Genomic DNA, 27,589 nt, shown 5'->3' with positions numbered 1-27,589 from the left:
TTGTCTGAGTACAAGGTTTTATTTTTTCAATTTTGCACCCTGTTTTGTCCCACTTCTCAAGAATGACTGATTGATTTAAATAATTTGAAAGCGTATAAACAGAACAAATACTTTTAAAGACAGTTATAGAAAAAAATAAAAAATAGGTTTAGAAGAATCTACAGAATGAAAAACAAATCAGTTGCTCAATAGGAACGTCAGTCAGTTTCAACATGGGTTCTCACCAATGTGACTACTAACATGTTTTACATGTATTTACTAGTGATCTCGTCTATGATATTGAGTTCAATTGATTTGATTTAATTTATTAATGATTTAAATATAATTTTCAGTAGGAACACTGTAATTAAACAGCTCTGGTCATAGGCTAGCCGTGTAAAATGTTCACATGAAATCAAAACAGTCACGTTTACACATAGCTGACAACTCTGTGTAAAATACATAAACGTTTTTAGTCCCTTTAAAGTCAAAAGTACCTTTTGTATGCAAATGCTTTAATAACAGTACTGTCTGGTAAATGATATTTATTAGTTATTGTTATTTATCCTGTGTTAATTTATGTAAGTAGGCCCATGTTATGTTCATAAGTAGGTAGATTTGACAATGACCATTCATTCTCTCTGAGTATTTTCATATGCAATGGTCTGATGGTGTCCTCAAACATATGGCAGGTTGCTTTTACTAATTCTCCTTCATCTGTTGCAATGCAAGCTTGATCCGCTCCATCCTCTTTCATCTTTAACATAAAGACGCTATAAGATGAGTGTGCATCATTAGTGCCACAGAAAGTCGCCCCCAGTCTGGACAGCCTGGCCTCCATTTTTCAATTAAAGTTGCTTTACAATCAAATAGCCCAGCACAGTTAGGAAAAGGCTGCATTGATTAGTGTACAAATTAACACAAGAAAGAAATCATTCTCCCTCCATAAGCTAATTTGCCATCCTCGGTTCTCCTTAATAAGTCCCTCCGACTGACTTTTTATTCACAGACCCTCCACTGCCTCAGTAAATCCTGTAGATTTAATAACCATAATTGCAATAAATTCGGTAAACATTTAGATTGAATGCAATAACTGTGTCATTTACTCCAGTAGGTTGCTTTAAACATAATTTAATAAAAGGGCAAAGGACCCTCCACATAGGCTAGTCACTAATCCTTGGTGATCCATGCGTACACATTAGGCTGAAGCATCTCGGGACGAAAATAGACAACGATTGATCTAGATTTCCTAGAAAATATCTGATCGCCATGGCTTGTTGTTTAGAGAGACTTCACTTGGTGGAGCCTAATTATGTTTGTATTGCTACTCCATCTCCGGTCATTTGTGTTGGGTCCACTGGGTCTTAACATAGGCCTATTATCATTCAAAGCCTTAAAGGTGTACCACATTTATCTGTTTAGTTCTTTGTCTTAGAGGTGAGCTAGGCAGTTGCGTCATGTTTTTGTGTTCAGAATTTTAACACAAAAACAATATATTACATATAAACTGCCAGTTTAACCAGATGTTAAATGCACTGATATTTACATTTACATTTAGACATAGTATATATACATGATATAGCACTTTAAAAAAATAGTTTACCCTAAAATTAAAATTCTGTAAATATTTACTCAGCTTAATGTTGTTCCAAACCTGAATGACTTTCTTTCTTCTGTGAAATACAAAATAATATGTTTTAAAACTAAATGAGGTCCAGGCAAAATTGGACCCCGTTGACATTCATTGTGAGAAGTCGTTTTTCATATTATCTTCTTTTGTGTTGTACAGAACACATGAGAGTGAATAAATGTTGACAGAATATTCATTCACTATCCCTTTAAATAGCATTTAAATTATATCTCTTTTTTTTATCAGGGCAACCATGCATCCTTTCTATGTAAATTAGCAAATTATAGTGCAGTGTAGACAAGCACATTTTTTGCCATTTAAACAGCTGTTTCAGGTGTCTTTATTTTAATTTAGTGAATGCATTTGCATATTTACCTGATTTGCGTAATTCCTTTAGTGAATCATGCTCTAAAACAACACAGACAGCAAGTGCAAATAAATAACATTGCCATTCTTTTGCACAATTCATTTTTAGTAAATTCCCACCATAATGCATTAAGCTTTGTAGATAAATATCCTAATGTTTTTGCATATCTAACGGAAAACATTTTAAACAGCATTCTGTAATGCACATCTCTATAAATGTACAAGACAACACTAAATAGAGAAGAGGCCATAACTATTGCAAGCGCTACCTCATTTCCAGAGATTTGCTGGTGGCATTTACGCAGTGAAAAGTTTACTCCCACTCTTTAATGTGAGAATGAAGATCACTCATCTTTATATACAACCGCCACTAAAACCATTTCATCTGAAACAGTTCAGAACATAATGTCAGCCCACTCCATATATCTGAAGCTCATTACAGGGGAAAAAAGGTTTGCAGTAATTAATTACCCTGCTAATTGGGCCCTCAGCAGTATTATTGTCTGTGTCTGTGCAGCTTATTTAGTGTACAAACGAGACCTGCCGCGTGATTGTTTCTCTGGCTTTAGGAGGCTCATACGCTCGGCTATTAGCACAATGACTGTCATTCAGTTTACTGACACTGAGAGTTCAGTCTGGTACTGAAAAGCCTATATGAGAGAGTTTATTTTGATATATTTATATCTTTCTATCTCTCACTCTGTCTTTGATTCCACCTGTGCATATGTGTGTGGGTCTGTGTTGTGTCTTTGTCTGCCAAACCTATTTTTTAATAATGTACTTCAGAAGCTGTGCTCTTATTGCCAGCTAGTTACGTCAAGCAAAAAAGCAAAAGCTTGGAAACACAACAAGAGTCTTAATATATTTATAGATTGTTTTAATATGAAAATAAAATTAGATGCTCAAGTCTTTATGGATGCTCTGGTGATAATAAATGTACACCTTGTCAACAGCTCAAAGTGTTCTGCATTTTCTTTCTGTGTTTTAGTCTTTATTTATTCCCAGTACTGTGTGTTAGTGGGATGTGTGAGCTGTTTCGTTTTTTCTATAAAAATAAACTATTGTAACTATTGTAATTGTATGTGTAAATGTAACTTTTATTTGTTTCACACAGCAAGGATGGCAGATCTTAAGAACATTTCTTGTGGTAAAGCAGAGTTGCAGCCTGAAGCCATAACTGATATTGGTGTGCTGGCATCCAAGAAAGAACCTCCAGCAGGCTACTATATTGTGAGTTTGCAATTGCCGAATATGTGTGTGATTTGGAACCGTAAATCTATAAATAAGAATATAATAGGCAGTCATTAATCCAGTTACATGTACACTAAAAAAATGTGATAAAAAAAGAACATACAATGTAATCTAAAAATCCAATAACAACTGAATATAATAAGGAGAAAAATAAGTATTTAACTAAAATAAAATCAAATGTAATGTGTCATTCAGGAGCATCTGGGAATGTCTTTACAGTTCCATTACCGTATTTTTTACTTACAAAAAATAATTTTAACAGTGCTGCAATGTTACATGAATTTTCTTTTTAAAAGTAATATAAATATTCACTATAAATTAAATTGTCATTTGTATTTTTGTACTGTATACTACAGTAAAACTACATTAATTGTCTATTAAATGTTAAAAAAAGGTTAAGTACCATTTTTAAATAAAAAATTACAAATATTTTTTTTTACAGTAAATCATAACAACAATATCAGAAAACATACAGTTTTACTGTTTTTATCTACAAATCACAAGGTAATTCACACATTTTACATTTATAATAATTTTGCAATAACATTTCATGTATTTGCTTGTTAATTGTAATATTTTTTTTTACCGTAACATTTTACCATATCATGATATTTAACATTTCCTACAGTGATGATTTGTACATTTTTAGGGTTAGTACACAAACTTATGTCATATATTTTATTTTGAAACTTGGTTGTGTTTTCAGACTTCTTTTGTGTTCAGGCGTGGACTGTATTGTCATTGGTTCATTTATCTGGTTAAATCCGTAGATTAGTTTTGTTCTGTGATTGGTTCTCATTTGTTTCTCTTGCCTCCTAGTTTGTTTGCCCTTTAGCTTTAGTGTATTCAAGCTTCAAGTTTCTCTTATCCTATATCAAACATTGTTCAGTGATGAGGTATTGATTGGTAAGTTCTTGTTTTTTGTAGTTAATATCTATTCATGTTGTAGAAATAAATCTGCATTTGGTTTCAGTTTCCAACTTGCTGGAGACTTGTTATACATTGTAAAATTGCAGTTTTACTCAAAATTGAACATTTAAAAAGTAAATTATGTTTTTATTTTCTTTATCTTCCCAAAAGGCAGTAACTTAATTTATTGATAAGGTTTGGTTTTATCTCTGCTCTTCCTCTGGCCGGCTAAAAGCCGTGAATCCTTCGGCCTACCCTGAGGATAGATTTGAACAACTCTTTCAGATGAGGCCTCCAATAGAGTTTGGCACCAGTGCCCTGTGTTTGTTTAGGACTCAGATGGCACCGACACAAGGGTGGGTGCGCTTCTGCAACTCTCAGCAATCCCAGAGCGCTGAGAGGGGAAACTAGGACAGTATCAATGGCCTCTAGGAAAATGTTTTGTGTGTGTGTGTATCTGTTGTGTATGTGGGTGTGCCTCAAAAACACTGAGAAAAGAAACAGGGCGGAAAGAGAGAGGGAAAGTTTTGTGAATAAAACAAAGCACAAAGCAAACACTGTATAAAATAACTCTGTGTTAAGCTTACGGGCAGCTAGAGTTCTTCCTCTCCGCTTTCCTCTTCTCCCTCCGTATTCTTTCTTCTCTCTCTCTCACTTCCCGCCCCACCCTAGTTTTAGTAAAAGGAAAACTTGAAATCGCATCATATGACCCCTTTAACAAACTTTAAATGACTAAATAAAAAAATTCATCTTTCAACTAGCTTTTAGTAGCTAGTTTTAGCAAGTATTCATTTTAAATTATTAACAGCTTCTGTCAATCCATGTCTCACTTTGATTGCACAAATGAACGTTTATTAAATTGATGTACAACCAAATATAAACTAAATTACATAATGTTAGTTTTTTAGCTGCTAGTTCTAGCAAGTGTCTTGAACTCTGATTATCAACAGCTTTCAATAATACTTATCTGTTTTTTTCACAGCCAAATATAATCAAACACTCATAGCTATTTGTTTTTGCAGTAGCTTGTTTGAGCAAATCCTGAAATTTTGACTTGGATGCAACCGTTTCACTTTGTTTGTTAAAACAAACATGTTTATTTATCAACAACCTTTACGTAACCAAATATGTATTTTTTTAAGTAGCTTATTTTATCAGGACTTTAAAGCTTTGTCTTTTAAACTCTGATCTATAGTTTTTTTACAGCACTTGTCTAACCAGCAGGATGAAATTATGTTGTTTTGTATTTGCACAAAGCTGAAAGATTTGTTTGTTTTTAAGAGCTAGTTTCAGCAAGTGTTTTGAAGTTTTTTTGATTATCATTCATTCTTTTGCAAACAAAAAAAAGTCCAAATTTATTTGTTGTCATTAACAACCTTTACTCAGCTAAATACAAACAAAAATTGTAGTTAGTTTTAGCTAGAATTCTGAACTTTATCAACAATCTCAAAACAGATGCAGCCAGTAAAGGCACTGGAGACTTATACTTAAGTGTCACTTAATTAAGTGTGAAGAGTTTTCTTCATACTTCTCATTTTACTAGTCCCAGTGCTTAGCAACTGTTTCCAAATTCAGGCTGCGTTGCCTGCTCTGGTTGCGTGGTGGCATACAGACTCCTTTGGTGCCTGGTTCCTCCCTGTTTGACTTTGGGCTTCACAGCTCCGGCTCTTTGTCTACGCTGACAAGAGGAGCGGGGCACTGACCTGGAAAAAGTGGCCAGGACGGGTTGTCTTGTAAAGGGAGGAGGGAGCCGGAGAAGGAGGGGAGGATATTGTGGTTGATGTATAGACTCCTCCTGAGAGCTTTCGTCCTAGCCAACGTCTGCTGAGGCTGTAGCTCATCCAGACTCTTGCTGTCTCTGTCCACCACACTGTTTTCCTCGATGTCCGTTTTCCTGTCAGGTTGTCTGTCTTTTCTGAAAGTTTAATGTATGCCTGTCAAGACCTCACAAAAGATCACTTCAGAGTTGTGCGTCATTCAAAACTGAATTTAAAATGGCAATTTAAAGGAACAGTTCACCCAAAAATGAAAATTTGCTGAAAATGTTCTCACCCTCAGGCCATCCAAGATGTAGATGAGTTTGTTTCTTTATCGGAACAGATTTGGAGAAATTTTGCATTACTGCCTTTGTAAGAAACAAATCCAAAACAAAGCAAGTTGTGTAGTGCTTAATTTCTCCAAATCTGTTCCGGTGAAGAAACAAACTCATCTACATCCTGAATGGCCCGAAGGTAAGTACATTTTCAGCAAATGTTAATTTTTTTGGTGAACTATTCCATTAATTCCAGTTTGGTTTCTGAATTAAAGTTGAATTGAGATAAACAGGATGCAGAATTGTAATTAAAATACGACTTGTATAACTGCTATATGTGTATTTTTTTTAATAATACATTAGATTTTTCAGAATAAATTAAACGTTATCATAATCATACACATAACATTTTTCAAAGAAATTTTATTTAGTTTATTTAAGTTTTGATATTTTGTAATTTATAGTTTTTAATATTTATTTTAAGGAATCAAAAAATAAAGGCAATGATGTATGCATTTTTAAATAAATGAAGCATGTACAGAGCAGATCACTTTATTATATTATATTATATTATATTATATTATATTATATTATATAAATAGCTAAAATCATGTTTTGCTAATGAAATTTCTGTTGTGTGATTGCTGAATTTCAATTCAGTCAATTCCACTTCTTGACATTTTAATAATTATTATAATTTATTAAAATTATTATAATAATATTTTTATAATTTAACATCTGAAGGCAAATTTTTAAATAGTGATTGCATCAGTACAATTGTTTTAACTATTTCAGAAAGGCAGCTTGATCTCTACAGAACACAAGTCCCATTTAGCTTGTTCAAGGCCTTCTTTGTGAGGCATTGTCTCATCCTTGTTGTCCCATGGGGGGCCGGTGGTATTTTTACCCTTTTTGGAGGCTGAAGATTCTTCTCCACTTGTGTAGGGCTCTAATGAGATGGAGTGAGAGCTCCAGCAAGCCTTAATTAAGCCAAGTATGCACAGAGCAAGGCAAAAATGGAAACACGCACACCGTCCATCCATACATTAACTGGATCTCACTGCAATACACATTCTCCTCTCTGTGTATTTTTTTTTTCTTTTCACGTAGGTTGCACAAACAACAGATGGCTTCGACGCCAACCTGTGGAAGGACAGCATATTCAAATCCAAGGTCACACGCTATCTCTGCTTCACCCGAGCTGCCACCTCCAAAAATGTAAGTGAAAACGTGTACGTTTTAACATGCTCATTGCAAGTTTTTCTCCAGTTTCTTCACACGCCGTTAGGGTGCGTTTGCCCCGTTTGCTTCAGTCCGTCCCTCATTAGGGTTCTGCTCAGATCTTTGATCACAAACTCCTTCAAAATATGTTCCATCCTTTAAAGTGAAGTATCAAAACCGAATGCAAATACTACTCTGAATATAGAATGGTTTGATAATTTTTTTTCCCACTTGATGTATGAAGTCCCAGCATGCTTGCATTTGAAAATTTGTTGATGATCTCCAGTTCTCCCGAAGGAATTTGGTTTATGATTATTCATAAACGCAACTCTGCGCGTTAGTAGTTTATGATTTCATTTGGCTCAATTAACCTGGTCCCTGTAGACAGTTTGGATACCTCCCAGCCATTCATCAAAGATGAAGAAAACATCCAAAAAATGTCAAAATTTGGTTATGGGATTCTTACTTATGAAATATGACACATCAAACAGCCATCCAATATGCCTGCTAAAGGAGCACCTATATTTTAAAAGATTCCTTTGTGAATTGAAACTATTTGAACATTTACCTCTCATTTGGCTGAGCTAAATTGAGAATGAGCACCTTTTTATGTGCATGTATCTGTCTTGAAAGTGAAACAGGTGGTCCAGTCATGTTGTTCAGGTTATCAGTCTTCATTTAACGTGAACAATGCAAAGCTTGAGCTGCCCTACCTTTATTATTCCTCCATTTGCTGTGTAAGCAAAGGCAACGAATAACATATGTATTTTTGGAAAACATTCTATACTTGTTCTCAGTCTAGGAATAAAGTTCCTAAAAATATGTATTTATTTAAATGGCCCTTGTGTTTATAATTGAGTCTAGCCTGCTGACGGGTTGCTTGTATAGGGTTTGTGAGGATGGTGAAAATAGGCTGTGGCTGGTCCGCTTGTTTGGGTGGGTCATTGTTATTCAGTGTTACATCTCACCAGTGCATCTGCCTTTTTTCTTTTATATGTGCTGTTGCAACAAAACGCAATTTACTGATTAATTAATGAATATTTTTTAATACGTTTTTATTTAAAAAAATCAAAATCTAATGATTTTCTCTATAAATGTTTTCTTTCACCTTTATTAATGGTTATAGCTGACTTTTATATTTTAGAAATCATCATATTGTAGCATCAAAATGTTTGAAAACCCCTATTCTGTAGACTAATAAATGTCATGATAAATGTGGTATATTTCATGCCACATTCAAGGTCGCTCAATTCTCTATATCACACGTGTGGTTAAACATTCAAGACCCTTATCACATGGTAAATCATTAATTTCACGTTAACCTTTGGTCTAAAAAAATGTTTCTCTCTGCAGGAAAATTTTGTTTCTCTTTAAATCATGTAAATGTCTCATATGTTTACTGATACAGATTGTTGGACAAACCAGTAATTTTGGGCAATATTGAGGATCATTGGCCATAACCAGATTCAGTTAGTCATTTTCGGTTAGTTATTAATTTGAAAAATGCTGTGTGGCCCTTCTTAAAATCTAAATTTACCCTATTTACTTTCTTAATGCATGATTGTAGTGTTGTTCCACTGAAAAAAAAATGGTATTCAAACAGTTTTCACTTAAAAATTGCTAGTAAATTTCACAAGCAATTACAAAGAAACAGCAAGTAACACATTGAATTCAACATGAAATTTTCAATGTACTGCAGTAATCTTTATTTTATTTATTATCATTTTTTACAGTGGGTGAAAGATTCATTAGTGCATGTTATTTGACTATATAACCTTTAATCCAAATGCAAAGACTTCTTCCTCTCAAACAACTTTCCTTTCCTGCTGATGTCACTTAGGCCACGTGGGCTATTGGTTGGTGTTAACCAACTGTCAGGTTGTCATTTCTGAATTAAAACATTGTATAAAATCAAGGACATTATATATAAACAAGCTCTTCTGTAGAAAGAAAAAAAAACTTTAGAATATAGAAAGGAATCAAACTGTAAAGTTCGAAGTGGAGATTTCTGATGTCTGTGCATAGGAAAATTTTGAGAAAATGGCCATTAAAGGTATGTATTGTAATTGAAATCTACATGTGCACATAGGTAAAGTGCAATAATATAAACAATTTAAAGTGTACTTTGGATTTTTTTATTTTTTTTATTTCACAACACATGATGAAAAGCCAAATAGCCCAAAATCTCAAAATTGACCTGTGACCAGAAAAAAAAACAATGTTTTTGTCTGTCACAATGCTGTATTTTTATCATAGCTGTAAAACTACATCTCCTAAGCCCTATAATGGCTATGAGATTCAAAGATGACGTTGTAATCCGCTGTGGCTGGTTTACCCTGGCCATTTCCAGCACGCTTCTGCCTGTTGATCAAGTTCAATGAGAGCTGCAGTTTTAGTATGTAGCACATCATTCCCCTCTGCCACCTCTCCAGCGTGGAGTCTTAAAATGTGTGTCTACACTGTTTTGAAGTCCCTGACGCTAATAAAACATGGCAGCGCCATCAACAAAGGCTATTTTGTCTGTCAGTCAAAGTGGCCCCCACTGTAATTGTCTATGACAAAAACAGATTCTACAGAATTAGCCAGTGAATTATGTGGTGGGAAGTAAACAGTTTGTGATTTATCATACTCAGGGTTGGAGGTAGATAGCCCTTTGTCAGGTCCTGATGGGAAAAATCTCTCCCGCGTCTTATATATAAAAAAAAAAAAAGGGTTAAAAAAACAGGCTTCATGCATAGTAATAGCATTCATCCATATTCGTACCCGCAAGTCAGAACTATGAATAAAAATGGTCTGTAGTGGTAATAACTGCCGGGTAACAGTAGTGACGGCATCCAGAATGTCAGACTCATCACGTCACGCCACGCTAGCTGCACTCTTTCAGGGCTTTTGCTGGATTATTGCTATTTATTACGGCGAAAAATGGAACCATAATGAGTGCGGGCTGGGAAGGCTATAAGGGAAAAAGTCATGCTTGAAAATGTCAACTAAACAGCTCCTGATTGTTTTCAAGTACTCCCTGTTCTGAAGCACAAGCAATTTGGCCTGCCACCGACTGGCCCGAGCGCTGGGCTGCCATGTCTGAAGATGATGGCTAGCGCACAGGTGCTTGCATGCTTAAAAGAGGGGAGCGATTCAACAAATTTGTATGTGCGCGTCTGCGAAATACTACAGCGGCCTTTTCATTGTAGGTACGAATCATGCATAATTGAAAGCCGCCCGCTTCTAGAAGTGCCTTTATTGAACTGGCTCATTGGTTTAAACTCATATAATCATTATTATGTCCCTATTTTTATTTATTTATTTTTTTTGTGGCAGAAGCAATTATGCAATGTGGTCGTGGATGTGAAGTTGATCGACTTGAAGGACTGTTTGCCAGAGGGCTTCACTCCGATCCAAGACACCACGGATACCCGTAAGCACAGTTCCCGTCTTTTTTTGCTTTCATCCTCTCTTTTTCTCTCTCTCCTCTCTGTAGTCATCCTGAGGGAGTGCTTCTCCAGAGGTTGTGAATGTGAATGTTTCATGGGCTCAGGTTTAGCTTAATTTATGATAGTGCGAGAGAGTAAAATAAACATTTTGCCGCGGAGGTATGAGGAGAGGAGAACGATGAGTCATTGTTTATCTCTGCCAGAACCCAGCTTTTCTTTATGATGTGCTTATTTATTTATGTATTTATTTGTGCAGAGCGGGAGTGGATGGTGATTATCTAATATTAATGAAATGCATTCCCTTGATGCTTTAGTGCTTTTTGAGTGCTATGTATTTCTCCCCTTCTCGTCTTCTCTCTTCTCCTCTCACCGCGCCTTTGAGAACGCCGCAATATTATTTTGGCATTGGGAGTGAGGGCAGCATGTTTATTATTTTCATTATTATTGCATTTACACGGCCCTCGCCCCAGTGCCGCCTCGAAACGAATGGGATGGGCTCAGGAGTAATATGGCCGAGTCTGGTAGCGGGTTCTGGAGGAATGACTAAAAAGAAAACGGAGTCTCATTGGGCGCTGGTTTTAATGTGCCGCTTTATTGTAGCAAAGCCATGTTTAATAGATGCCTCAGCCACTGTATTGCCATTTCACTCTCAGTCAAGTCCCTTATATCCTTCTTACACACATATTTGATGCTGAAGATTCCCCTCTAGCACCCAATGACATTTTTATGCAATTATGATGGGCTTTCATATACTTATATGTGCCTTGAGCCTCAAAACATCACATAGGTTGCATTTATGTGGTGTTCAAATATTAATGCACACATATATTTAGCTTGTCTCTCTGAATAAATTGTTAGGAAATAGGTAGTTTTTGTACGTATATTGTTGTGTCATTGTTTATAAGGCTTCCCAAGGACAAATAGGTCAGGCGATGTTTTGTGGGGGAATTGATGCATAATGTAGGATTTAGATATGAGTATATGGGACTGTGGCATATAAAAGCAATCTGGTTTAAATGCCGTTAGACTGCTGATAAATGAAAGACATAATTAGGGCTGTTTATGTTATGACTGTTATATCTCTTTCTCTCTCAGAGGAGCAGGCTTTGAGGAAGGAGAGACTGTGTGTGAAGTTGGTCCCCAGGCACAGCGCTGATACGGCTATATGCAATGTGGTTATACAGGGGAAATCAAAGCACAGCCTCACTAATTATACATTTATAGGGTAAGATATCATATCTTTGGTATGACAAGCATGGCATGCTTTTTTTGAGAGTTATGTGTGTGTATTTGATGCAGATGGTTTGGTCACTATTCCCTGTGAGGTTAAAGAAGTACCAAAGTAAATATCCTGGAGCCATGCTTATTATGCTGTCTGAATCGTCATTTTTAAACCGAAGTGGATTGTTCTTCTGGTCTGTGTGTGTGTTTTTTGACCAGCTCCTATTTCCTCTAGTGCACCTCAGTGCCTGCGGCCTGCTACAGGCATTATGTGCGCTTGCTTTACTGGTGCTGCTCTTCTGACAGTGTTTAAAGCCACCCCTTATATGTCTTACAAACATTATACAGTTATAAAAATGATAAAAGTTTGAGGTCAGCAAATGTAAGACCTTTTTTAAATGTATTTAAATACTCTTATGTTGATCAAAGCTTGATTACAAATACAGTAAAATAGTAATATTGTGAAATATTATTACATTTTAAAATAACTTTTCTATTTTAATATATTTTAAAATGTAATTTGTTCCTGTGATTACTCCAGTCTTCATTGTCACATGATCCTTTAGAAATCATTATAATATCAGCCCTCTACGGACACCTTGGCAATTCAATCGCCATTGGCTAGTACATTTTTTTGTTTACTCGCCAGACTGATAAACACTTTTATATCGACCGTGTTAGTTGATCTATACCGGGTGATGGGCGCCGCCATGTTAGTTCGCGCTGAATCCGAGCTGTGGGATTTACAACAGGCAAATTCATCCTCTCCTACTGAAACACGTTAAATTAGGTCTCCGGTAAACTGGGAGAAGAGCTGAGTAAACTTTATAGTTACCTACACAATCTGTATATGATATCAATAAAAACATGTAGTCAGATTATATTTGGTAGGATTATTATTTCCGTTTCCATAGAAATCAGCGTGTATTTTACATAAATTACTATAACTGTATGGTTTTGCTAGTACTTATGTGTATTTAAATGTCTGAAACCTAAAATAAGCATTATATGGTTGAAAACACTGAATATTTGTGATAATATGACAAGCGCTCGCGCTAACCAGAGCGCGAAAGCAGATTTAAATTCAGCAGTTGATGACGTGACGCACTGAACGTTCTAATCACACCGGTGTGATCGTACGCTTCAGGGACCAGCCAAGACTGATCACACCGGTGTGATCGTATCAATTCTCTCTCTCTCTCTCTCTCTGCGTGTGTGTGAAACAAAGCGACGGCGAGTTGTGCGCCTTCACACTAGAGTTTACGGTACGTTAAATACAGGTGCGTTCTGCACATCCATTCAGATGAACTGAAAAACAGCACAGATCGCTTGACGGAGAGTGAAACTCTGAAGCGCTCAGTCAGAGTGTTCTGTGAGTGAAAATATATCTGTGCTACACGTATACTTAACCTCCAACTCACACACTGGCGAGTAAACTCTGAGAATTTATTAGCAATTGGCTAATATTAGACATAATTTAGTCGCCCAGAGTAAGATTTAGTCGCATATGCGAGTGATTTACTCGCAATGTAGAGGGCTGAATATGCTAATTTGATGCTCAGGAAACATTTCTCATTATTATGTACAGTAAGGGTGGGCGATATGACCAAAATCACGATATGAATACATTTATTTCACGGTAACAATATATCACAGTATAGTTATTTTTGCTTGTCATATCAATATCAAAATTTTGGATACAATAGAAATTTCATGATTCTTGTCACCAGTGCAAATATCACAAAAAACGAATAACCTAAAAAAAAAAAACTCACTGAAGACAAGTAAACAGTCATAAAATAAGATTAAATAAGAATAAGCAACTAATTACCAGCAATAGGACAAAAAAAAATACAGTAGAACAAAGAAATAAGAAATGCAAATGCCTAAAAATTCTTCACTGTGTAAATTAAATATATATTTCTCCTTACTAAAGTTATAAAAGTGATTTAGTCAAGAGCAATAGGAGATTTTCTCCCTTTTTGTTGTTTGATTAACATGAGTGACAGACAGCAGGAATATTAGACTGCTGTCACTTTAAGAGCTGCCAATATACTGTTACACATGTTTTCTTTTTCAGCTGTTTGCTTTCACTTAATACCTAAGTTACTGTGTTTACAGGGATTCTTGCAAAGACAAGCATTTTGACACATACAGTGTGTGTATTTAACCATTCAAGGCCTATAAAGCAGCAAAAATAACAGTTCAATACTCCCGCACTCTATGAGCACCGTCTTCATGTGCACGTGCCTCGCTGACAGTGCTCAGAAACAGTCTCTCAGACAGCGCGCACATATAGCGAAATTAGTTCTCTCTCACTGCTGGTTGCATTTCAACGGCTTAAATTAATTTGTTTTTAAACCGCAGTGCTTAATAAAATGTGTACAAATGATAGCACAGCAACGTCACGTGAGCATGTAACCGCGATCGAGAAGATAGTCCAAAATCTCTACCAGTTGACAGATTTCTACCGGTTAATCATGTCTACCGGTATATCGCCCACCCATTGAAAACAGTTGTACTTCTTTATAGTCTTGTGGAAACTGAGATACATTTTTTCATGATTATTTGATGGATAAAAAGAGAAAAATTAATTTATTTGAAAGTCTTTTGTAACATTAGATATGTATTTAGTGTCACTTTTTGATCAATTTGATGTGTCCTTAATTTCTTTTAAAAAGTAAAATAAAGACTTTCAGACAATAGTGTATGCATACATATAATTTTAAATGTTCATGATAATAAAACAAGCTGTTTGCTTGTTGCAACCACAGTGAGCTGAATGGTTTGGGGATTTGGTATCAGCTGGGAAAAGTCATTAAGTCACAGGATACAGTGCACAACACCCCCTCTACCTCTGGTGTTGCCAGGTAAGACCCTTCACCAAGAATATACACATACTATATTCCCTGTTTTAATAGGATATTCCTTAACACAGAAGGAGAAATTGTTCATTGAGTGTTGTCAGATGAGGGATAGTCCAACAATCTGTAAAATTAAGTTTCTGAGTAAGAAGTTGGAAATTTCTCCTTTTCAAGTTCAAGAACAGAATGTAGCATAAGATAACTGAGTGTGTTTCCACTGATAACCTGAAGTTCAGCAGGGAGGGACAAAACAGAAAGTGCTCAAGCAGGAGAGACCGCCGTTAGGAGAGCGCAGTCTGTTGTCTGCTCTGACACACAGTTTGCCCAGCGGCCTCACATACAAACACACAGCCTGGAGGGAAGAAGACAAAGAGGGAGTGTGACTTTGTACCTCATCCAACTCAAACATGTCAATTATTAATGTGCAGGAAGTAGTGGGGTTTTTCCTCTGTAAATAGTAAATAAACAATCACTGCTCCCGTCCTATAGTTGATAGAGCGGAGAGGTTGGTGGGGGTATGCGACTGTGCCAAATGAAAATGCCAGATTTGAGTGTGCCAGAAGGCTTTGAAGGTCCTGGCACTGCAGTTGGGGCAAGTACACATAAAGCTTAGTTGGAGTTTTATTTCTGCAGACTTTACCCACTTTGTATTTCAATGCCTGTACAACAAGTTGCCATTCCAGTGCATTTACCTCAAGACTTTACTGCTTTAGAAGTTATAGATGTTGGTCGGTTAGTCAACAAACATTAGCTTTGTTCCAAAACGTAGTAAACTAACAACCTAACCTCCATGGAACCAAAAGTGACTGATTAGGAACAGTCTACATTGACAGAAACTGAGCAATTGGACTGAACATTCAAGTGATTTCAGTTAGGGCTGCACAATTAATCGAATTTCTAATTGCGATTACAATTATGGATGCCACAATTACGTAATCGTTCAAAGTGGCAATTAATCGTTCTAAGTCCACTTATGTTATTCTGTGTGCTTAAGATATGTTTTTTTCTTTCTAAATGTTATCTTAAGGGCTTTTCCATTGTTTTAGTTTTAGTGTAACATTATAATACCATTCATATTTTATATGTATTTTTATATATATTTTATATACTTTTTTTTATAATTTAAAGAAGAAACCAATCCGATGTATATTTGACATTTGAGGCTTAATACTATAGAAAAGCACTAAAGGTTTTTCAGTTAGAGTGTTTTCAGCTTGTTAATTTTCATATAAAAATACGGCATGCAGTTGCATCAAACAATGGTATAAACATCATTCAATGTAAATTGTGATAATCATAATTAATAATCACAATTACAATTTCAAGGGAATAATCGACAATTATGATTTTTGTCATAATCGTGCAGCCCTAATTTCAGTATAAAGGGTACACCGGAACACGCCCCCTCAGCCGGACTGAGTGGCAAAAGAGCCTGCTGAATGAATGGATTTAATAGGGGAAACTGCGAAAACAAACGATTATCAGTTTAAACTAAAGGTTGTTGGACTGATATAGCGTTCCTTACAACTTACCAAATATCCAGTGGTCCATGGATATTGATGTGCAGCCAGGAATCATGTTTCCTGATGTTTATATGTGGCTGATTTCAACAAATCAGCAAAATTTGCAAATTTGCCTGTGAACGCATTTTGTAAATACAAAATAGGTTGGTCTAAATCCGGGTGATCACTTTATCGATGTTATATATATCGTCATATCGTCCAGCCCAAAAACTTATATAGTTTTTGTCAGTGTTTATTTAAAAACATCCATGCAGGATATAAGATGGTAAATATTTAATTGGTGAGTTGTCAATACGATATGTAACAATACAATATATAGGGTATGATTTTACCGCAAAATTCAACATATTAACATAAAATGATAACTGCAAATTTGTGTTTTTCGCTGCCTGAAGTCCATTTGTTTCTGCGAATTGCAGTGATTCATTTGTTTCTCTTTTCTGTAGCTTTCGGCAGTCTGTAAAAATATACCTTAGATTTCTTGTCAAATCTATTTGTACAGTCAATCGTAAAGCTCTTTCTCGTTTTAGATGTGTTTTGTGGGTTGTCGCAGCATTCATGCTGAAAACCAGTGCTGCCATTTAGTCTTTTTGCCACTCAGTGGGCGGAACCGCCGTCATTTGTAGTAAAATTAACCATAGTTTTACCACAAATAAAACCCAAAACCTATGGTTACTATAGTTAAATCATGGTAACACCAAATTAACCATGGTTTAACCATAGTATTTGTAGTAAAAATGTGGTTATACAAATAGTAATCAGTATGGCAAAAAACACAGTTAATACTCTTTTACTATAGTAAAACCATGGTTAATTTTTATAAGGGTAACAAGCATTAAATATGCTTAATCAATGAAGCATAAATACATAGTGCACAAATATTTAGTATTTTCTCAGGTGTGTTTTTTGCTTTTTATGCTTTTATTCAATTATGAAGGTGCTTTAAAACGAATAATTGTATATTGTATTGTTGCCTAACTGTCCATACTATCATATTTTGTACATGCAACATAGCTATTTTTTTTTTTTATATTTAAAAAATTAGCTGTCAATACAGATGCTGTATTTATTGCATCTGCCATGTTTTCTCACTCACACGTCCCCAACTTGGAAGAAGAAGAAAAAAAGAAATACAGAGTTTCCTAATTATAATGACTTTTGTGCCATTTATGTGCTAAATACTTGTCGTAAATTCAGTCTTTTCAAAATGTCTTGAACGCATTATTATGCATCAGGAGTGATGCCTTACAATGCTGCCTATGTAGTAATCTTGCTAGATTTTGGAGCGGAACAATAGAAAACATCTTTCTACACATTTCAGTGGACAAAACATATTTGTCAGATGTATCGTCAGATGAATAATCAAACACGCCAGTACCAAACTATACAACATTGAACAGACTATCTTTTTCCGTCAGTTTTGTTCACTTCAGATTAAATATGGCGTCGATTCTGAGTTGGGCTTATTCTCACATAAATTCTCCGTGATCATTGGTTGCTTTCATCCCAAGATGAGCATAAGATGTTCCAGTGGGCTCCACTTGGAACATTGTCTGAAGTTTTGCTCTTTGAACTTTTGCGCAAGACCGACCTCTGAAACATACCGTGGTTTCGTGGCTTGAATAAAGCCCTTTGTGCCATGTGTTTTTTGGAAGGGGCAGTTATAGGGGAGAAGTGTTTGATGTCTCTGAGTCATCCTACATCCAGTCCCACACATTCACACACTTCGTCTCACCCTGTTAATTCCTCACTCTTTTGAAGCCACTTTTCAAGTTGGAGAAGAATAAATTGTACCTCCAAGCGAGGATCCGCGCCTCCCCACTCCGATACCTGCTGTGATCACAGACTGTGCACTTTTGTGTTATTATTACATTTCATGCTTCTACGTCTGCGTGAATGTCCAACTGCCATCTGTGAATCTGTGAAAAAAGTTATTGGTTTAAGAGGCATAAGAGGTAACCAATTGTTTTATTGAAGACGTCATTGGACTTTTCCTGTTTTCAAGACTTAAGCATTACGTTAAATTGAATGTATCTGCTACAGAATAACACTTTTCTGATTTTAGTCTATGTTAGTTAGCTGTGAGGTCATTTATATGGTATTGTTCTTCTAAAAGACAAAATACTTCAAAAAGTAATTTAATTTCCATTTAAATGTCCAGAATATCCCACCATTTGTTTGTTATTGTAAACTAAAGCTATTAAAAATAATTTCTGGTCATTTAAATTATAAAACAAAATAAAATGTAAATATTAGATGAAAAATGTTGCATTTGAATCTAGCATGAAAATGCTGAATTAATACTAGTACTACAATTTAAATAAAAATAAATTAAAACTAAATAGAAAACTAAATTAAAACTGAAACTGAAAATATAAAAATAAAAGCTAATGCATGGTAATAAATACTCTATTATACTAATATATAAATTCTGAAATAAGATAAATGATACTAAAAAATTATGATAAAAAAATATGATATAAAAAAATTGATTAAAAAAAAGTTCATCAAATGATTTGATGGGATAGTTAAGATTTGATTTCATTTGTTCAGAATAAAATGTAATATGCTTGACTTTCCCTGTGATATAACACGACCAACTATATTAAAAACCCTCTGGGCCTTTTTGGTCACTTTTGACCGAAAAATTTTACCTTTCAAATGTTTAATGAAAAATCTAAATCAAAATAATAAAATACATTTTGCATACTATAATAACAATAGTATGATAAAATTCTAAATAATAGTTAAAATATTACTGGACAAATATATATTAGATTGATAATTAAAGATAGACTAGAAAAAAAGTTACATTTCAATGCTTAAATCACATATGACTATGAAGGTACCAAGTGTGACCCCCAACAAAGAGGCTCAGAGGGTTAAAGGCAAGATAATATATTGTTAAAAACAAAGGAATAATGGAAAATAAAGCTTTTAGAATAGGGAACCTGCATTGTGTGTCGCATTACAAGGTTTGATGCTGTTCTCGCCTCATTTCACACAAACTCTGCGGTCCCATCAATGTTTTACTGTTTGTATGACTCTTTTAAGATGCCCTCAAATTTAAATGCCTTTTACAGTTATAGGAAAGATGTTTTAAACATAGTCAATAAGGAATAAATGTTTAATGACCCCTTTAACTTTGAATGCTGGTGGTTCTGCAAATAAACCTTTTTGCCTCGGGCTACAAGGACACGAATCACTGTGTGTGCAGACTACTGAGTGTAAAGTTGTTCAAATCTCAGATTCCCTTGCTGCCTGTTTGAAATTTCAACGAATTTTTGTGAAGTATTTATGTAAAAAATAAAAAAAATAAATAACTAAAATTATAGTCTGCAATGTATTTTATTTTTACCAATAGCCTTATGCTTTAGGTGTTATGATTGCACCATACTATATCTGCCATTAAATTACCTGGTGTCAATTATGTGACCCCCATTTCATTCAAACTGGACCTGGTCAATCCAGTTCCCAAACCATAGATTTTAGGGTTGTTGTTCTTCAGGGTGAGCTTCTTCTCCCGTCTGCGCTGCCATTTGTCGTCCTGATAAAACTGTCATCTCTCGCTCTGATATCTGACCTCTAGATTGACAGAGAACATAAAGTTGCCTTGTGCTAATATTTCGGTTTCTCTTTTTCTTCATAGAATCAAGGTTTCAGGCATTTCTCTCTGAATGATAGGGCCATATACAGTAGGGCAGGACAAGTTTTTATATCCAAAAGCTGAACAATATAAATGTAAAGGTCAAGCATATTTTCCATTGTGAGCAGGAAGCCTTTTTTATGCCTTCCCATGATTCACTCCACTGACTCACTACTGGAGCTCAGTAAATATAAATTCATATTGGCTGAACTTTGGAATAAAGTTCTATCGATAGATAGATAGATAGATAGATAGATAGATAGATACTGGTACAGGTTGTACATGGGAACATCTTGGATTATGAGTACTCTATACAGCATATGAGTAGCACGGATGGACGGGTGTCAGTGTTCCCGCACTTTGTTGGTTTCTGTGACCTCTGTGTCACCTACTCAACATCAGCTCTCCAAACAACGGCTGATCTACCAGTTCTGAGGGAAGGCAGGCCCTGTATGAGATCTGTTGTGACACCATCCTCAAATGTGTTTTTCCGACACTCTTCTGTTTACCCTTTCCCAGAAAGCCCTAAAAAGCGTGCAAATTTCCATACACATCAAGTAAACTCAAACTGAGCAGTGCCACAAACAATAGAATCATCAGCAAAGATCTGTGGCTCTTTAGAGATTCTACACTCCCATATTCCGCCGTGGAATTCTTCAAGATTCTTCCTTCTCCACACCTGACATGGAACTTTAAGTGGGGTAATGACAAGCGGGAAAGCCGCCACTGCAGAGAGCAGCTGTCTACAAGCCATGGGTTGTGTGGGCTGCCTGCTCGGAGCGAGCGCTGAGGTGTTGTCATCGAGGATCTCGGATGAGTGTCAAAACACCAGCTTCCAGATTCCTCTCAGTTCGCGGCGCATTATTTTTATATATCGTTTTTATCCCAGTCTTTGCCTCACCGAAGGCTTATGCGAATTTGTCCACAGTGTGACGGATGTTCCCGACGTCTCCTCCCCGAGATGGACTTGTGCTTCCGCTTCTACACCGATGTCTTCTTGAGTTTCTCATCAGCCACCCATGGAGATTCCAGCATGTGGCATTGGGCTTTTGATATTGAGATTACCCTGACTAATTGGCTCCTTTACGAGGCTCCTCAATATTCCCAGGCTGTAATTTTGCCTTGCCAGTAAATAATGTACAAGTTAGCAACCATTTTTGTTCATGCAACAGTTTTAAAATACACAAAATTATTTTCCGTTTCATCACTGATGGTAGTCCAACCACAATTCGGTCTTATTTTAGTCTACCTACACTACTAGGATGTGCCTGTCTTCTCATTTGAAGACTCTGCTCTAATTTGCCCAGTCCTTCATCCCAAGTCGAGCCTCTTCCTCCTCCTACCAGGGATTGTGATATTCTTGAGTGCTTGTCTTTGTGTCCACTTGTCTTCCATTTGGCCTTATTAGGAATCAACCATCAACTGTCCTCTGAGTTTGTGCTTTGAGACCTTCGTCTGTCTTCAAACTCCCATCTTTCTTGGCCTCATCGTCATCCGTAGATCTAAGTGGAGCATGTTGAAGATCCTTGAAATTTCCCAGGCTGTAATATTGCCTTGCCTGTAAATACTGTACAAGCTAACAATCCTTTTGGTTCATGGAAAAGTTTTAAAGTACTTTTGTTGTTGTTGTTAGTCTTATCACTAGTGGTAATCCAACTGCAATTTGGTCTTATTTAGTCTACATACACCTTTTGGAAGTGCCTGTCTCCTCGTTTGCCTGTCGATCCTTATTTGTCCAGTCCTTCATCCCGGGTCAATCCTCTTCCTCCAACTACCAGGCATTGTGATATTCTTGAGTGCTTGTCTTTGTGTCCACTTGGCCTTATTAGGAATCAACCATCAATTGTCCTCCAGGTTTGTGCCTCGAGACCTGCATCTGTCTTCAGACTCAATTAATTCTTGACCTCATCATCATCCGTAGATCTAAGTGGAGCATGTTGAAGATCTAAAATACCACAAACCATTTGAGGCTTATGCTGTGGTGTACGAGTTAAATTGTTTACATTGTAATCCCAGTTCTGCTTTAATTCTGGGAGGTATTGTGGTATAATTAGATATTCAAAATTGGGATTTGTGTCAGTGTGGCTCTGATGGGTTTGAATGATGATTAATTGTAGTCAAAACTCCAGTGGCCGACGTAATGCAAGCTCATGCCGCCGTTGATTATGTAGCCATGTTTGTGTTTTAAGAATTAGATGTGTAATTGATATGCCATATGCTACCCAAACCCGATGTACCCTAAACTGTTAAAAGCAGAGAATTGGGATTGAGTATGGTTACACTGTTTGACAGCTCTGAAGATAGGGAAACGCTTGCTCCTGAAACTTATATTATAGTTTTATTTCACTTTTTGAGAGGCGGCTCAAAGTCATAAAGTTTTGGAGATTGGGTTTTTTTTTTAGTTGCTCTATATAAATATTATATTTTTAACATATACACGACGTTAAATAATCTTAAGATGGTTGATTTTCTGAAGACCAGCTCTTATCTCTATTTTGACCTTATCAAATTGGTGATGTTTTACGTCCAAATAGATTTGTGTGTCGTAAACAGGCTTTTCACTGAATATATCTCATTTCCATTTTCTGTATCGCTCGGTATCATTCGCTATTGTTTTGGCTTGCTCCAGTGACTGGGGTAGTTGAGGCCAGTTTCGATGAAAGAGCATCCGGACTGTCTCCTTTCAGTTTATGGCTGTTTGTGAAATGTCTGGATGCGCGTAGAACCATGTCCCCGGCTTTCTCTCCCCCCTGCGTTCGAGTCAACCTTTGCAAACGAAGGGAAGTCTTCATTAAATGTGGCAATCGGTTCCACAAGATTGATGCCAACCTTTTAAAAATTCACCATTGGGCCGAATTGAACACGGGCAAATGCTGATGCAGATGAACAGGGAGAAGTCGGCCCCATCGAGAGAAATAAATCTGAGTTGCAGGCTTCAGTTCATAAATACCACAGGCTGTCAGGGAGCATGTTTTATGGCCCCTGATAGAAATTACTGCATTTATTTATCTCATCACACCTGATAGAAATGCAGAGTAGCCACTCACGGCAGACCTGTCTTCAGTTTACTCACGAGTTGAATACTAGAGCTGACCCCCAGTTCCCATTCATTAATTCGGATGAATATGTACAGTAGATTTCTGGTGGACAGGGTGTTTGACTGAAAAAAATGCTTTCAGAAAGAATCAATGACTGTGTTTTTGATAATTCAGTTTTTGCTTAGCGGATTTCTACACCAAAGTAACCAACCGGATTTGCATTTGCATCTACACCCCGGCCCGAGCGCTTCAACCATTTCATCTATTTATTTCAAACATACCCCTCCTCCATTTTCAACATCTAGGCATCTCCTGCTTTGCATTGATATCACATTTCAGAAGCTTTTCCAACATCCACTTCTGCACTTACCTTCCTAACTTACTCTCAAATTCAGATTCTTCCGCCGGCTAAATGACATCTTACTCCCCTTGGCAGTGTCACTTTGCTCCTAATCTTCTTCCAAACATGACTCTGTCTGACTTTAATGCATCTGATGCATCCTGTAACCTGTTGGAGATGCTCATTTGGTCTTCAAAGCATGTCTAAAGCAGAATTATGCAGCGCTCTTGAAGCAGAGAGACTCAGGCAGCGAGCACTGAATTTATTGATTCCCGTGAGTGAGTCAGAGAGTGTAATTCACCAGCACCTGATTGATGAGGAGAGCAAGTTCAAACTGTCCATGAAGTGCAACGCACGCTATTTTTGCTCTTTCCCAAAACTTTGATATGGATAAGCAGTTTGACTTGAGACCAGCAGAGGATTATTTTATGCAAAATATTTATTATTAATAATAATAATAATATTATTATTATTATTCTCTTTGACAAATTGCTTTTATTCCTCTTTTCATTCAAGTCTAAATGCAGAAATATAATGAAAATTAATTAATATTAATAACAATAATAAATAATCGTATTGGAAATATAAAATATTTTATAGTAAATTGCATGTATGAAAGTATAAATGTAGTAATACAAAATGTGAAAATTGTATTATAAAAATATAGAATGTTTGATAATATAATATAGATATATTTGATAATATTGATAATATAAATTATTATTTCTCTATTTTATTATAATAGGATGAATCTATTTTATAATAATAATAATAATAATCTTTTATCATTTTATTATTATTATTTATATAATTATATTAATTGAATTTCATTATTATAAATTATTGGTTGGATTTAATTTGTTTATCAGAAAATTGGCTTCTGAAAATTTGGTTTGAATATTTTCAGCATAATTACTGCAACATTATTAGATTCATTGGCACTTCTATAGTATAATAGGAATCTAGTGTGATGCTCCAAGGAAATAATAAAAAAAAGTCCAACACTTTAGCTGTCCACGCAGGGTGACACTAATAATCTAACCAAAGACACCCTCCTTGGACTGATGAGGTGGTTGTGTGTGTATAACTGTGTGTATAAGTTTTAGGACCGTTTCTGGACTGCTACTGTTGTTGGTTTGTGTGTGTGTTTGTGTGTGTGTGTGTGTGTGTGTGTGTGTGTGTGTGTGTGTGTGTGTATACCATACTTGCTTAGGAACCCTTCTTATTACCACTGACTCCATGACAACCGCTCACTGGCACCTAAGAGCCACAGACAGGGAGGGAGAGAAAATGGGAGGTTAATGATCAGATGGAGTCAGTGATTCACAGTGGTTAAAGATGGAGACCCACAATCCCTAACATTAATGATTCCTGGTATATTTATATCATATTTTTATATTCTAGTTTCAAGAACTCTTTAAAGAGCTGATTCATTTGTGGAGCACAGTGTTGTACAGTCCAGTAAAGTACGCGAGATCTCATCAGTTTGCTGCGTCGTTCACAATGTGGCACTTTGAAGATTTGAATTGTGCAAATTGCGTTCATGACAGATTTTATGGTCCGTGTTTGCGTTGTTATCTGATTTGCATAATTGCTTCATAATTCTGCAGACACCATGTGTAAATAAACGGTCCTGAAATTCTAAAATGCAGAACGATTTCTATTGAATTGCTGTGTGAGATCTCCTTCCAGAATCATTTTTCTGAACACAGTGATTCTTTTGAACATTTCCATTAATTATTTCTTATGTCTTTGCACATAGTTAATGAGGTCAATTCTGCCTCTCTTTCCTAGAAAATTCCCAGAGTCTCCGGCCTCCAGTCCTACTAAAAAGAACATGGTCAGGCCAGACTATGAACACCAAATCTACAACATCTACACCAAATCAGGTCAGTCCCTCTGTAACTATTATCTCAAAAGTTCAGCATTAATTTTGGGTAATTCTAGCAAACATTTACAGCATCGGTACACAACCTTCTGTGAAATTGACTTTAGTGACATTGCTACAATTATTGTTAACACTTCAAGTGGCAGAAAAGAAATACACCAATGACGTGTGCACTTCTATGCAAACATTAGGAGAATGTGATATGTGCGCTTCAGGAAATCCCATTGACCACCTCACTCTGCAGACCTGTCTTCCATGTCCAAAATATAACTTGAGTTTGGGATGTGAAGGCATGCTTGTGTGTTTTTTTCTGGCTGGAGAGAGACACCATGTGGTGAGGATGAGCTAATCTGTAGCACAGAGGAAGAAATCACACTGTATTGAGGTACATACATCAAGGTCCAAAGCTGACATTTGGTCACACATGCTTATGTGCTTTTTTTGATATAGGTTTTTTTTTTGGTAATTAATGATAAAATGTGCAGGTCATACAGTGTATAACTTGCACTTGTAATCATGATTTTATTCTTCATATTTTCATTTTAGTGGCTTAATGTGAAGAATATACCACGTGTTGCTGGAGAAGAAAAAAGTTAGATGATGTGCAAGTTGCTAGTTATTTTGACCCTCAATTCATTTGATTTGGATTTTTTGATGGTTTTTATTTACTATATTTTAGCTTCAGTTTGTATTTTCATTAATTGCATTAATACCTCTTTGCTCTTAAAACAGCCTTAAGGAGACTTCAGGAAGTCACATATAGATTTTATGCATACTGTGATTGCGCGATTACAGGCACGTTGATCGTATCAAGGCTTCAGTGGTTAAAATAAGTGACTGACACATTAAACTCTGCCACTTGCCTTTGACGTGGTTAAAGGGACAGCAGATTGACTTGTTCTCGAGTGAGGCCGAAGAGAAAGGAAAGGTTCTGTCAGCACGTGGGCTGATGCATTCTGCTTCCCTGTCGCCATGGTAATGCCATTTGACTGACATGCAGACATGCTCTGCCACCAATCATCACTCTGTCACCACAAGTAGTGAATTCTATTGATCCTCCTTTAGCAACGTCTCTGTAACCGTCAGGAACTGTGTTCACAGGCGAGCTTAGCAGCGGAGCAGTATGTTGTCTAGTTATCCAGTGGATATTTTGGTATTTTTTTATTGATGGAGATAGTAGAGACACAGGGAATGTGTACACAAACTGCTGTGCCACAGTTCTGACAATGTTGCCTTAAGCTTCTTATAAATAATAATTATTATTATTGTTTTATTGTATAATTATATATATTTCGGTTACACTTTATTTTAAGGTGTCCTTGTTACAGTGTAAATTATACATGTATGTACTGAGTAATATTAATTAACTACATATACTTATGGTTAGGGTTAGGATTAGGGTTTGGATTAGGGTTACTTGCATGTAATTATAAAAAGAAGTACATGTAATGTGTAACAAGGACACCTTAAAATAAAGTCTTACCCATATTTCTATAAATAAATTATATTATAATTACATGTTATAAGATATATGTGCATGTTTACGTATATTTATTATATAAATTAGCATGCACAAATATAACATGTAATTGTAAATTTAATTATATTGTATAATTATACATATTTCTATAAATTAATTATATTAGAATTACGTGTTAGAAGATATGTGCATTGTAATGTATAAAATAATATACACACAAATTAGCATGCACACATATCTTATTACATATAATTATAATATGATTTATTTATAGAAATCTGTATTATTATTACTACTACTACAACTACTACTAATTTGTTAAATCTATTTAATTTAATTATGCATTTATTTTTTTATTTAAAATGTAGAATTAGTATTATTATTATAATCATTATTATTATTACTTTTTTTATTATTATTATTATTATTATTATTGTTGTTGTTGTTGTTCTTGTTGTTAGAGACTTTTATTGAATTTTCTTCATGAATTGAGTTATGACCTGAGGAGCAAGTGTGGGGTTTCAAACAGACAGCTGGATTTACCTTAATCGTTGGGGACTCCGCGCCCTCGCATATGTGCATATATGTATGCGCGTGGATGTTGACAGCTGGCCAGGTTCGAGCTGGGCTAAAACCATGTGCGCTCTGTCAGGCTCGTAGCACCAGCTCCTTCAGGACTGATGAATTGCCTGCTTTCTTGATTAAACCCTCCGTCACTTCCCAACAAAACACACCCATGCAAAAAAAAAAAAAAGACGAGGGCATTAAAA

General features: G+C 35.9%; 1 protein-coding gene across 3 annotated transcripts in view; it reads left to right on the top strand.

Moving 5' to 3' along the window:
- The window catches only part of mvb12bb (multivesicular body subunit 12Bb), a 57,300-nt gene that overhangs the window by 1,625 nt on the left and 28,086 nt on the right, over positions 1-27,589 (top strand). For 2 of the 3 annotated variants that reach the window (XM_016448592.1, XM_016448594.1), the window contains exons 2-7: positions 3,090-3,205; positions 7,278-7,385; positions 10,707-10,803; positions 11,915-12,044; positions 14,815-14,910; positions 25,246-25,340. In XM_016448592.1, coding sequence (XP_016304078.1) covers positions 3,095-3,205; positions 7,278-7,385; positions 10,707-10,803; positions 11,915-12,044; positions 14,815-14,910; positions 25,246-25,340 — 637 coding nt within the window. In that variant the 5' untranslated portion in view covers positions 3,090-3,094. The remainder of the gene's footprint in view (positions 1-3,089; positions 3,206-7,277; positions 7,386-10,706; positions 10,804-11,914; positions 12,045-14,814; positions 14,911-25,245; positions 25,341-27,589) is intronic. The other variant, XM_016448593.1, reaches the window with a different exon arrangement.

Source organism: Sinocyclocheilus anshuiensis, unplaced genomic scaffold, assembly GCF_001515605.1.
Source record: "Sinocyclocheilus anshuiensis isolate Anshui unplaced genomic scaffold, SAMN03320099.WGS_v1.1 scaffold451, whole genome shotgun sequence".
Classification (NCBI taxonomy): domain Eukaryota; kingdom Metazoa; phylum Chordata; class Actinopteri; order Cypriniformes; family Cyprinidae; genus Sinocyclocheilus; species Sinocyclocheilus anshuiensis.
Note: the sequence above shows the minus strand (reverse complement) of the source record. Positions and strands in the feature narration are given on the sequence as shown.